General features: G+C 34.7%; 1 protein-coding gene across 1 annotated transcript; it reads right to left on the bottom strand.

Annotated features, from left to right (window-relative positions):
- Nucleotides 1–4588: 4588 nt before the first annotated feature.
- UVI4 (uv-b-insensitive 4) lies at nucleotides 4589–13446 on the bottom strand. Its single transcript, XM_089805381.1, has 3 exons — nucleotides 13042–13446; nucleotides 10947–11269; nucleotides 4589–5547 (listed from the first exon to the last, which is right to left on the bottom strand). The coding sequence occupies exons 2-3, from the start codon at nucleotides 11229–11231 to the stop codon at nucleotides 4948–4950; spliced, it is 885 nt and encodes a 294-aa protein (XP_089661507.1). The 5' UTR covers nucleotides 11232–11269; nucleotides 13042–13446; the 3' UTR covers nucleotides 4589–4947.
- Nucleotides 13447–13769: the final 323 nt, after the last annotated feature.

The following is a 13769-nucleotide window of genomic DNA, read 5'->3' as shown; positions in this document are numbered from 1 at the left end:
CATTAGAGAAACCATCTTAGCATGGTCTACTCCCTCTTAATCAATAAGATCAGGTTCACGGAAGGTTAACCAAATAGCATCCTCAATCTTCTCCCTCTAAATCTTAATCTCCCTCTATTTCCTGCAAGAACACTCTCAGAGGAAAAGATCAAGGCAAATAGCTCCTATAAATAAAATTAAGGGAGAGACTACATTTATTAAATAAATAACATACTCAAGAATAATAAATATTCATTTGCACATCATTGTCCTTTTATTTCATTCCATTTGACATTGTAATGATAATTAATTTATGTTCTCAATAACTCTCCAATATAACCACAGATCATAGATATTTGAATGTTCACCATTCATAATAATAAAAATATGTTAATAAATCATATGAATATAATACAGACAAATATCTATACTTTGAAAATATATATTCATATAATCAACATTATTCAAATACCTAGCATGAATTTATTGTTTATAATAATAATAATAAAACATATCACATGTACTTACCTTAAGGGAATCAATGACCCAAGTCATAAAACTAAATCAATTTCCCTTTGTTGTCAAAATTCTTGCTTTGGAGTCAATAACTGGTCAAAGGTGTCTTCTATAACATTGGCTCTTCCTTCTAATCGTGCAAACCATCATTCAACTTGTTATGCAAGGGGGCATCAATTGGAGGCCTTGCCACATAATTTGCGCTGGTCATTTTGTTGTGATGCCAATTTGGGTTGGTCTAATGCAAACTAGTTGTTTTGTATGCTCACTTAGTGAGACGTTCCGCACATTGTGTTCGGCATTGACTATGTCATTTGCATAGGTCCCAATTTGATCCCAAAGGGTCTTATATTTGCATGACTTTGAGGGACCAATCCAATATTTTTGTCTACTTCAATAGCCCCCATACTCGCTTATGTTTCAACTAATATCTTGCTAAAGAACAAAGATGACCTTGATAAATTTTTAAATTTTGGCCATTGATGCTTCTATGGACAATACACATGAGCTCACCAGCTATCGCACATTTATGCATCTCATATTTTACCCATGTCGCAAGTAGAGGTAGATTTCAATTTATATAATGCTCTCTTCAAGTTCTAGTTATCTAATTAATGTGTAGATTTCGCTAAGGCTACAACTAGCAAGAATAATTAAATTTTGAAATCCATACAATGAGGAGATATAGTCAAAGTATAGCAATCAAATATCAAGAGAGTGTCTTCATCCAAAACCAAGTGTACTTCCATATCTCACAAAACTGATCACCACGAGAGAGGGTAGCAACAAAGCTAACGGTCTTGCGATCTTATACCATAATGTCTCAAGAAGCACTACATAGGTCTCAGGAATAAAATCTGCTATGATTCCCTAACAAGGTTGTACGTTGTTATATCATGGCAGTGGAGTAAACAAATTAACTTTACAGATTTCCCAAACACAATTCTCCCTCTGTAGAAGTTTTCGCTTTCTATCATGTCTCTCAATGTTTCACTCACCCATATGAGAGTGTTGTAACATATGTACGAGATCATAGTTAACAGATTTGAACTCATTATCGTTGTCTCTGTTGTGAACCTGATGGCTTATGCGATATTGTATTTGCAAAACAATAGCCTCCTTTATATGGACCGCTCTCTCTCTCTATATAGACTACAATGTATATTTATCTTATCTCTATTCTTAATATATTCAGTCTTTTTATCATTCATTCATACATTTGTAGTTAGGCTCTAATACCATGTTAAGTTTGAAGGATTTGCTACAAATGTAATGGCATTGCCTATTGAGGTATATGTTTTCCATATGAAACATCCTCTCATTTATATTGAGCATGAGTGAATGAACAAACATGTTTATTCAACAAACAGATAATTAATAATACAAACTTAATTATGTTATCTATATATATATATATATATATATATATATATATATATATATATATATATATATATATATATATATATATATATATATATATAGTGCCTTGGCAATAATTTGGATTGGTATTATCTTCAAGCAGCACATGTGGATCACTCAAATAATGCCACAACAATGACGAGAATCCTCCCCATGCACACATTATAGAAGCTCTGAAACACGGTGAATCAATTTAGATGTTTTGAAACCCCGACAACATGCAATTTCACATTTGTTAATGAAACTTACTGGAATGGAAATCCTGTTGGCACTACTGACCCTGTCTGCAGCAGTTGGAGCACTAACTTAGACCAACTATGTTATAGTTCTAATTTTTGCAAGATTGGGTTGCTTGCTAACTTATAAAATGATTGGCGCAAGATTTCAATTCTCAACATTACATTGCTCATAGTCTTGATTATCATCTATTCAGTAGGATGTTGTACATTCAAAAGCAACGAGAAGGACAATGATGCCTTTAGCTACAAGGGTGGTGTTTAGGGTGTCATTGCAACAATTTTGGGAAGGAAGAAAGTTTGATTTCTTCTTTTCCCCAGCATCTATTTGCATCTCTTAATGCATTCAAAAGTGGCTTCACTTTACTTTCAGGGAGACCGAACTCACTAGTTGCTTCGTCAGGATGAATCATCTAGCTTTAGCCTCAGAACATATAATTTCAAGTCATGCATTGTGAATTATGACTTTGATCACTTTTAGGTTAATTTTTGCAAGGTTAATTAACCTCTCCTAAAACACGTAATTGGGAGGTAGTTATTAACCACGAGGGAGTAGTTCTTAACCTCTATCTCTATAAAAGGGATCATTTTGGCTTTCTAAGGGACTTTTTGGACTTTTGAATAGGAGAAGACTTAGGCTAGAAATTTGGTGATAAGATAATATTGGGAAAGTGTGTACAAATTTTATCTTTGTAATCAAAAATTCCTCTTAGGTTCTTGGTGCAAGAAAATAAAGGAAAATGCTATTTGAGTTCTCTTCTTTCAAAATCTAAATTGTAAAAAATGTTGGTTCTCTTTGCAGTGAGCATTTTCATGGTATTGTGCAGATATTTACGAATCTTTGAATCAACATGGTGATAGTGGTAATTCTCAAGCGTAGATCTTGATTGTTGTTATTAGCGATTTAAGTTAGTCCAAGAAAGCTTTGAAGTCATGTGGTGCATTCGTCATCAATGGCTTTCTATTGATCTTTTAAAATTTGATTTCATTTTTATTTGAAAAACTTCAAAATTATATCATACGAGGGAGTTGCCCCTCTAAACACAGAGGAAGGTCACATATCAAAGGCCTATCCAACTGTTGTGAACAGTTTGTCACATATACTTTGTTGGGTCATTTTAAAGTGATAAATCTGTTTACCAACAATTCCTATATCTTTGGTTGATGATTAGTTGGCTTACTGACAAGTAATAAAAAATTGTGGCAAAAATGTTCAAGTATTTGTTTATGTTGATTCATCTCCCTTCCCCGCCCCTAGCATTCGAAGGTATTTAACAACTTTGACCCCCTAATATTTATTGGTTTTGAGTTTGTTATCTTCATTATTGAGTATTAAATATGTAGTTAGGTGTCTTTGATATTACTAAAATGTGGTTATTAGTGTACTTCATTATCATACTACTCAAATGACAATTACATATAGTGAAATTTCATATTAGCTGTCACTTACAAGATTTGAATAGCATTGTAATTTTGTAATTGGAAGTTTGTTAAATTTGATCAAAATTATGTTATACTATGTAAACTTAAGATATATATCTCAATTAATGTTTAAGAATTTTTATGGCCATAATTTTTAGAGTATTAAATCTCACATTGAAACCTCAAAGATCACCCTCCCAAAAAAAAAAAAAGCCAAAAGAAAAAGACAATGAACAATATTATATACATTAGCCTCTAAGTTATTTAATTTATATGGATATGTTACGAGCAAGGGCCTAGCTTGATTGTGAAAGCTTCCTTGTGGTAAAGCACGAGGTCATGGGGTCTAATCTCCCCCCAAAACACATAGTATCAAAGAACTTTCTTAAAATATAGAAGTTATAATAAATATAGATATTCTATTTTGACATTTGTTTTGTCATAGTTTTACAATCAAAGTGTTTCATGTTTATGAATTTCAAATTTTATGTTTCAAAAATTTTAATGTAATTTTGCCTTAGAAAAAATATTCATATTTACATAGGTATTCTATTCATAGCTCTGGGATGGACCTAGTACATATACTCAAGTAGGACCACTCAATAGGGTATTCCTTATTGTTTTTTAAGCTTGCTGCAATATATAATGAATGGGAAACTTTGATACAAATGATATATATGACATTTTTTAAGTTGATATTTGATTGTGAACTTCATTGTTTTTGTTTAGAAAACTCTATATCATTATGTTCATATTTCTTACAAAATACTAAATTATATTTTTTTTAAATAACATTCCCCAATTTTTAAAGAAATAGCCATACAACAACAACCAACCAACCAAAAAAAACAAATTTACCCCACTCCGTGCAACCTTCAAAAACATCTTATGCAGATTTTAATTTTAGCAGAACAACTAATTGAAAGTAATTAAAAAACTGATAAAACCCATCAACTAAAATACAACCAAATATCCAAACAACCAATTTCGGAGCAATTATTGAAAGAAGGGTATTCAGAACGAAAATCAAGATGTTATTTGGCATGAATCTGTTTGAGATTATTAACATAACTTCTTTAAATACAGAGGTTCCAACGTTAGGACCGGAATTACAAAGAAGCAATGAGTAAAGCCAAATAAACAGTGTTCAAAATGGCCCTGTGTTAGAAGCCACGGGATTAGATAACTGACCATATTAACCATCCAGTGAAATATCTGAACAGACTAGAAGATTATTCTTCATCAAAAATAAAGTTTCCGCCAATCTTTGATTTCTAGAAAGAAAATCAAATCTGCAGACTTGTGACAAAAAAAATCCAACAGAATCTTTGGCCCCGACTTATGTGCCAGAATCACTGTGAAACGAACTGTTTCAACGCATTTTCATCAATGGCTTCAAAGACGATTTCTTCTGTGGTTGGGGACGACTGCCTCCTCTGTCCCTTCCACTATGCTCAGACACCAAAATAGTTTCAAATGCTCTACCATGCTTTTGATTTGCTAACATGGAAACATCCCTTGTTTCTTCCGTATGGTAATCATGATAAAATCCCAATTCCAAATCTGTTGTTAAAGAGCTGTCTCTAATTATATTTCCATGGTGACTCAAAGCCCTCTCTGGAGCATAATTTTGCTCTTCAGTTTGAAGGTCAGGTGTTAGTCCGTTGGTTTCTTGCTCAGGAAGTTGTGCAGAATTTAGTAGCATGCTATCTTCTGGAACTTGTATGGTGGTCTGCGATTGTGCTATCTCCAGGACCAATGTCGAATTTGCCGTGGTAGTCTCTGTTTCTTGCCCTCGATTTGTTATGCCGGTTTCTGTTTCTTCCAGGACTGATGTCGAATTTGCCATGGCGGATTCCATTTCTTGTAGAGGAATTTCTTGTAAAGGAATTTCCGGAATTTCTTGAGAGCTGACATGAATTACAGGCTGTCTAGGAGGAGGCCTAGCTCTAGCTCTGGTCCTCTCAAGAATCTGCGAGCATATAAGGGATAAAAATGCATAAGCACATAGGTAAGTAGAGTATAAAGGAGAGTCTTCAAACTAAAATTCATAATGTCTTGATAAGATTTTGGAGGAATAGCGTTAAACAGACAAACATATTAACATTAGCAACATGCACCTGAATAGCAACATATCGTAAATGGACATTTCACAGGACAATTTAAGTACTTCCTAAAACTCTGTTTGACATATCTGAAATCAATTGGGTAAAAAATTGTGCTTTTACCAAAAGAAACATATTTGATGTAGTCTCGTCGCCTTACCACTTGCAATCTTCTGAGTTGCTAAGAGGTTTGATTATCTGCCTTTAACACTGCCTGAGTACATTTGTGGTCTCAGAAATGGAAGTCAGAAGGATTCTTCATAAGATTTTGTTTGTTGCCTTGCTTATGAATGACAATGCAATTGTGCAAAAATGGAATACCATCAATGGCATCTCCAAGCTAGGTGGACCTCAAAAAAATGACCGGTGTTAGGGCAACAATCAAGAAGGAGTATTGTGGTCTAGCAGCAGTTCCCACAAGAGTAAAGCAACACAGATAATGATAAGCTTTGAAAAGTTTGAACGGTGTCTGCTCAGTAAAAAATGGAGATTGCCCAACAAACTAAGACAGGTAGAGTGAGGAGGCACTTCCAAAGCCTCCAAAGAGAACTCCAAGCAACAAAATGAAAAAAAGTATCCTCTGCCATCTTGAATATAAAGATGCAAGTTTCAACATTGCAGATCAGGAAAGGATTCCTTTAAACAGAGGATTCATTTAAACAGCTGTCTTCTTCAAAAATTAAAAAAATACATCCATTTTAGCCAGATATTATAATTTTAATTTACAATCCTTTTTAAGACACAATCAATTGAGAGATAAATTATTTCAATTTTTTGTCAATGGAGTAATTATTGAGTTAGTTTGAAAATTTAATTTTTTAGTGTGATTGTTTGAGTTGGTTTGAAGATTTTATTAGTGTTACCATAGATCAAATTAAGTTTAGGTTTTTTTAAGAATAATAAATTTTTGGAATAAACAATTATAAAATACAGTTACGAAATCAAAAATATTCTAGCATACAAAGATATGTGAACAAAAAGATGAAATTGTTAGAAAAAATAGTGAAGAGTCAATGCTTATTTGCAAAGTCAAAGCATCATTCGAAAATCTTTTAACTATCATGACCACAATAAAGTATGTCAAAGAATCCCTAGAAAACCCAATAAAAAGCTAATAATTGCTTCAAAAAAAAGTGCAATTTCAAACATACTATTCATGAAAATCTAAAATGGAAAGAACAAAAAAACCTGCACTTATAGACAAAAGGTCTTATTTGAAGTAGTGTGTGCTTTTAATGAAATCTTGTCAAGATAGTTTGACATCTTAAATTTTGTAGACATGAATTAAACCATATATTTTAGAAGAAAATAAGGTCTTTCAAAAAAAAAAAAATTCCTCAACACTACACATATTTATTACTATTTTTAAAAATTGACAATATAGTACTGTCTACATATCCACAAAAATTATAATAAATCTAGCATTGAGGAAAGTCCTCCATCCAGTTCTTATGGAAGCCCATAGCATATCATTTATCTGATCTACTAGTAAGATGAAAAGGAGAAGTAAAAAGCCTGCAGTTCCTGCCCATGTCGTTGGAGAAATAATCATCGTTAGAAATATCTAATGAAATCAATATATTAGTAGCAGAAGAATGGTATTTCTTTGTATGATTCTCTCAGTTCAAAATACTTTATCTATTACACTCGTGAACTTACTGATCATTGAACAGTAAAAGTAGTAGTAAGGAGCACTTCATTATTGACTTGCCCGTAAGAGATTGCAACTCAAGAAGTGGCTTGGAAAGGGGAAAGAGCGAAGGCAAACGATGTAATGGGTTTATTGCATTGCTTATTGATAAACATCTGTAGGTTTCCACAGCCAAAGATGTCTCTCTATTTCAATGATCATTTCAGCATTGGATGAATGCGGTCGCAGGCAAACATAACCGTGAGACCAATTGATTGCTAGATATTACCGCTACTACTAAATCAAAATGGTCATTTTTGGGCTCTTTAACCCATGAAGAGGCCCAGATCACTGCTTCTATAATCAGGCAAACGAAAGCATGCTGTAAACCTGAACATTAAAACGAAAACCTGTAATCGCTATAAAATCTTCCACAGAACCCAAATGCCAAAATCCCAAACCCCACCTTACGCACATCCGGATTCCTGGTATTGTAACCGAAACAATTAACCAGGGGAGAGAAAAACTTCATAATGACGGGCAAAGCACTCCCGTGAACAATTGCCCCAATCATGAGCACATGGAAAGATGATCTCAGATTTTTTTTCACTTTCCAATCGAAAGATGGCGCTCCCCTCTATGCCATTAAAGCTACAACTTTGTATACCTCTCTAAGGGCCTGTTTGGTTGCAGCAATTGTCAAATGTGGCAACAGCTATGCAGGAATAAGCTCATTTTTAAAATTCACACATTCTTGAAATAATTTATAGAATATCACTTGGACCTATTTGGTTGACTTGGAAGAAAGTTGAAAAATACATTTTCTGTGTTTGATTGCAAAAATAAGAATTGAGATTGAAATTGGAATAAGTTTTTTTTTTCAGAAAATGTGTAGCAACTACTTCAACCTTTGTCTAGAAATTCAGGACCCCCGTTGCATTGTTCTTGACCTGCATCTATAAATTTGAATTTGTAGGTTTGTGGTTTGGCATGCGGGCAACACAAGGGTCGGGTGGTGTTGTTTGTGCTGTTGCAGACAGACTGAACTTCGCCAACTGCAAGAGCAAGGGAACTCACCACAAACACAGCTGAATCTTCTCTGGAGTAATGATGGATACAAATCATATGCAACCAAACGAGGGAAAATTGTTTATGTGAAAGAATATACATCCCATCTGAACAAACAGACACATCCTCTCATAATGGTGATTGTGGCATAATTTTGCCCAATTCCCTTTAAAAATACCAACGCTCTGTGAAAAATGCTCTGCAAAAAAATGTACGAAAAATGCTCTCCCAAAATGTGCAACAATGTCACTTTGTGAGCTGCGAACCCAACAACCTATCAAGTTAGATTTATAAAAAGTGTAATAGGAATAAGCTATTCTAATTAAAAGTGTAATAGGAATAAGCTATTCTAATTCTTTATTTTTTAGGAGGAGTGTTATGTCTATTTTAAACAAAAATTAAGAATCACGAATTCTAATTCCACTTTTACATTTTACAAACAAATGTAAATTTAGAAATGAATATTTAGATTTTCTTATTCTGCCCAATTCCTGCTACGAAACGGGCCCTTACAGATAGTAAGGATATCTTTCAACAAATCAACCACTGTTGGGGCCTTAAATATGATGTTGGCAAATGGAACGGTATCTTTATCGGCATTTGGGACAATTTAGTGAAACCAGAAAATGGTGCTTGAAGTGTTGACTTATACTCCAAAGACTCCCTCTCAAGCACTTGTGAGACTACTCTGCACCTATTTTTTAAGTTGTATGTCCGTAAAGGAGATCTGGAAAGCCTTTGGCTTCTGCATTAATAATAATATTTCTGTTACTGAGATCATGTTGAATGATCTCTTTTTCTGTCTTGGCCTGAAAAAGCATTGCACCCTTGTTCTCTCTTGTTCTCTGGGTTATGTGGAAATTTAGGAATGATAATATTTTTGGTGGCAGGCCTAGAACTCTGTCTTGTTTATCTTTTGAGTCATTCTCAGAAGACTCATATATCATGATATTTCATCGTAGATATTAGTTACGTTGAGACTTAACAGGAAGAAGTTTGAAGACATTCTTAATGATGTGTTCACGTGGGGAAGAGCCACTGGAGATTAGACCATCTGCAAAAGCAAACAACTTGAATAAGGGACAGCTCGGAGCAATCATTACCAAGATTTTGTCCTTGAGATCCCCTGAAGCAGAACCTGCAGCAGAGTGATCCCCTGAAGCGGCTCAAGGCCGTGAATCTCAGACCATTTCCATTGCCCGTCCACCATTGCCCTGATTTAATCAATATATCTAGACCACCTTCGGTACTGTTCACCCGCAATTCATGAACTCCCGTAGTAGGCACCAATCTTAGTTTTCATTGCATCGAGCAGAATCTGAAGCAGCTCCTAGTTCTCTGATGAGATATGACATGAACCCAAGGCCCTGAGTCTCAGACCATTTCCTTTGCTCTACCGTCTTTATAAGTGCGTGTCCACCATTGCCCTGATTCAATCAAAATATCCAGAGCACCTTTGATACTATTCACCCGTAATTCATGAACTCCCGTACACTCATCTTGGTTTTCATTGTAATACACTCAAAGATTCATTTGTCACAATGCAACCGTACCAATTAAATGCCCATTAATTCCTTCCTCCCTCACAAGGCAACCCTACCAATTAAATGTTCATAATTTTATGCTGAAGAAACACTAGAAAAAAATACATAAACGTCAAAAATCCAGGCTTGACTTCTACAACCAGATGAATAGGATTACAGGTAGACAAACCCTCATTATTTGAAATAAAACAACATAAACATACCTGGCCAGGAAAGAGGAAAGAGTCAAGCTGAAGTGGGTTTGTAGTCCGCAGAGAGGGCATCGATGTGCACCCACAACAGAGCAATTTTGTGCCCTCCCTAAACTTATGTTCCTCTTTAATAATCGTTAGACTAATGCCAGCCTGGCAGATGCGCAGACAATAAATGCCTCATAGAGGCAAAATACTTTTCTATCGTATTCATCCATTTTAACAACAACAATTACAGATCGTATTAGACCAAGGTCATCTGATCAAATTAGAAAGAAGACCACATATATTATTTTAGCATCGAAATGAAGAATTCCAAGGGAAACAAAATTGGGACTTAAGTAGTAGATGGCAAAGGTGCAAACAAGAGGCATGCAAAGTTAGAAGTGAAATGTGATAGAGTTTGGCCACTATCTGCAAACCAAAGCACGTAGAAGTCCAACGGAAAAAAAATTAGAGCATTTCTTTTCCGTTGAAGTTTCTTTTAAAGAGACTCGTGAAATGAAACTGAAGATAATTTGGCTCATACCAAACAAAAATTGGGAAAAAAACAAAGAGAACCTTTCATAGAGTTTAAACTCCAAACTGTAGCTGTAATTTTCCTAGAAAATTTAACCATTAAAGCAGATTTTATTTAAAATAGCAAACTGCAAGGAAAAACTGAAAATTTCGGAACGAAAAAAGTTCGACCATTAAAGTTTTTATCCAATAAATGAAGCATCCATTTTATATTTCATCTAAGATAATCCCTCCTGAAAAAATATACAGTTAAAAAACCCAAATGCCTAATGCCATAAGTTTTATTTACGCGGAAAAAGAATGACAATGCTTACACGCAAGTACAGTGTTATGTCTTGGAGAGGAGCACGAGGATAATCTGCAGGTAAAGGGCTCCTTGATATAGACACCCTCCTTCGTCTTCGCCTTCGGCCCCCTGACTTCTCAGCAACCATGTTTTCTTTGTTTTGGATTCTCTCCCTTGCCCTTGCCAGCATCTCAGGGTTCCTCGTCTCTGGATCTTCAGTTTGTGCATCCTGGCCTGAATAAATATTTAACCGATGGCTCGAGTTCACTTGTGAACCCTGCCTAGCAGTCAAAATTTGGCGCTCTTCTGGCATTATGACAAAATTGAAAATTCCCTCCACAAAATGCTAATCTGCCACAACGTTCATAAAAAACCTTAAGATTAGACTCCATTTGGGAAAAAAAAGCCCTACAATCAAATACCTAAGAATAAGTTCTTGAACCTTCCAGCAATGTGAAAGACTGTCTTACACACTAAACGTGAAGCTCTTTTACCATGATTCCTGATTTCACACAGTAAAATGTGCTGCCACAATATGGATCTAACACATATGGACTAAAATCAATGTAGGAAAACTAGAACCAATCTTGAAATCATAATAGAACTGGATCTTTAAATGATTTGGATCATGGATGGTTAAACACAATAAGTATTGGAAAGAAGCAAAAAAAATTCTAACATTTTGGAGCATGAAAATCATACACGAATGATCAACTGTAAGCAAAGAAGCACAGGTAGAATTTGAGGGTCTATAATTTGTAGACTGCAAGATGCCATTACAAGGAATGAGAATAAATATTTGGGCGTCAAGGATGAAGAATTTCAAAGCTACTTGAAAAGTTGAATAATAGGGGAGGAAAATAAGAAACCCTGCCATCGAATTTCCCAGAAATAAGTTTGTGAACCTTTCAGTAAATTAAGAGATTGTTTTAAACACTAAACGTCAAGCTCTTTTGGCATGATTCCTTACCTCACCCAGTAAAATGTGCATCCACAGTGTGCATCTAACACAAATGGACCAAAATCATTGCGAGAAGACTAGAACCAATCTTTGAATCAAAACAGAAGTGGATTTTCGGATGATGTGGACCATAGATGGTTTATCACATTAAGTGTTAAAAAGAAGCTGGATGTGAAGAAGCAATAACTTGTAACATTTTGGAGCTTGCAAATCATAGATGACTGGATGTGAAGAAGCAATAACTTGTAACATTTTGTGGCAAGCAAATCATAGACCTACCGTATGCAAAGAAACACACGTAGAATCTGATGGCCCATAGTTTCTGAACTGCAAGACGATGTGAGTTATACAGGGTAAATCACATGGAATGAAAGAAATATTTGGGTGTTAACAATGCAGAATTTGAAAACTACTTGAAACTTTGAATAACAGGGGAGGAAAATATGAAACCCTACCACCAAATTACCCCAGAAATAAGTTCGTAAACCTTTCATAAAGTAAAAGACTGTTTTAAACACTAAACATGAAGCTCTTTTGCCATGATTCCTAACTTACCCAATAAAATGTGTTTCCACACTGTGGTTTGCAAATAGACTAAAATCAATGTGGCAAGACTGGAATTAATCTTCAAATCAAAGCAGAACATTTTTGGATGGCGTAGACCATAGATGGTGAATGTGAAGAAGCTAAATAACTTATAACATTGTGAAGCGTGCAAATTATACGTGAATGATCAAATGTATGCAAAGACGGCAGGAATTTGACGATCGATTATTGCTAAACTGCAAGAAGATGTGATTTATACAGGGTTAATTACATGGAATGAAAAGAAATATTTGGATGTTGAGGATGCAGAAGTTTAAAGCTTCTTGAAAAGAAATAGTGTTGGCATTAAGACGCAGAATTTATAAGCCATAGGCTTTACTGGAAGGAATCCAAAAAAAATCAGGGAACAAAATTCAATCTAATGGCGATGTTTAGTGTGTGTAGTATTATTAACTAAATGATTTGGCGTCATAGGCTTTACTGGAAGCAATCCAAAAAAATCAGGGAACAAAATTCAGTCTAATGGCGATGTTTAGTGTGTGTAGTATTATTAACTAAATGATTTGAAGACGCCAAAGGAAGTTAAAAAACAAAGAAAAACCATCGAAATAATTACCTTAGCTTAAAAGAAGGCCTCCATGGCCTCGCAATACTTTGAAATCGAACTCAAAACCTGAGAATTACGAGGGCTCCACCGCGATCCACCTGCCAAACCACGACCCACCTGCAAAATTTGTTAAAAACCTCCCTAAACCCCGATGAGTACACGCATCGTATTAGACTTGAAAAAACTGCTCCCCATGTCAGCCACTGTCGAGTCAGATGAAAAAAGACTACAGCCCATTTCATTAAAGACTACAACAATCTTCCTTAACTGTCGTTCTGTGAATCTTAGGTCTGAAAATTATAGCAATCGTTTTATATGTACGTCAAACAGGTTTTCAAATTTTTGAATTGGGGTTCGAGCGGGATAACGGCCAAAGGAGGAATAGAATGATTTTCACAAGTTAAAAATGAGATACTCTTCTCGCATCTCATTTCCTTTTTACTTGTTTGTTTGTTTCTTTCCATGTTTCACATCCTTTCCCTTTTTTTTCCATATTTCACAACCATCGTTCTTATGGATTATACGTGTACATATTAAAAAGGAAAATAAATTGTCACTTTTAACTTTCTCTTTTAGCTTTGTAAAATTAAATATAAAAAATAAATAAGAATAAGTGAAAATAAAAATATTTATAAAGAAGGATTTCAAAAGGGTCATTATTAATCTATTTTATCTTCTCTATCTTATTTTCTGTAATAAGCTTTTTAAAATTCTAAGTATATTCTTAAGGCAACTAG

This window comes from Cupressus sempervirens, chromosome 10 (genome assembly GCF_028749045.1).
Source record: "Cupressus sempervirens isolate cs-2001-9-10 chromosome 10, ASM2874904v1, whole genome shotgun sequence".
In the NCBI taxonomy this organism is placed as follows: Eukaryota; Viridiplantae; Streptophyta; class Pinopsida; order Cupressales; family Cupressaceae; genus Cupressus; species Cupressus sempervirens.
This window is presented reverse-complemented; position numbering and strand designations above follow the sequence as displayed.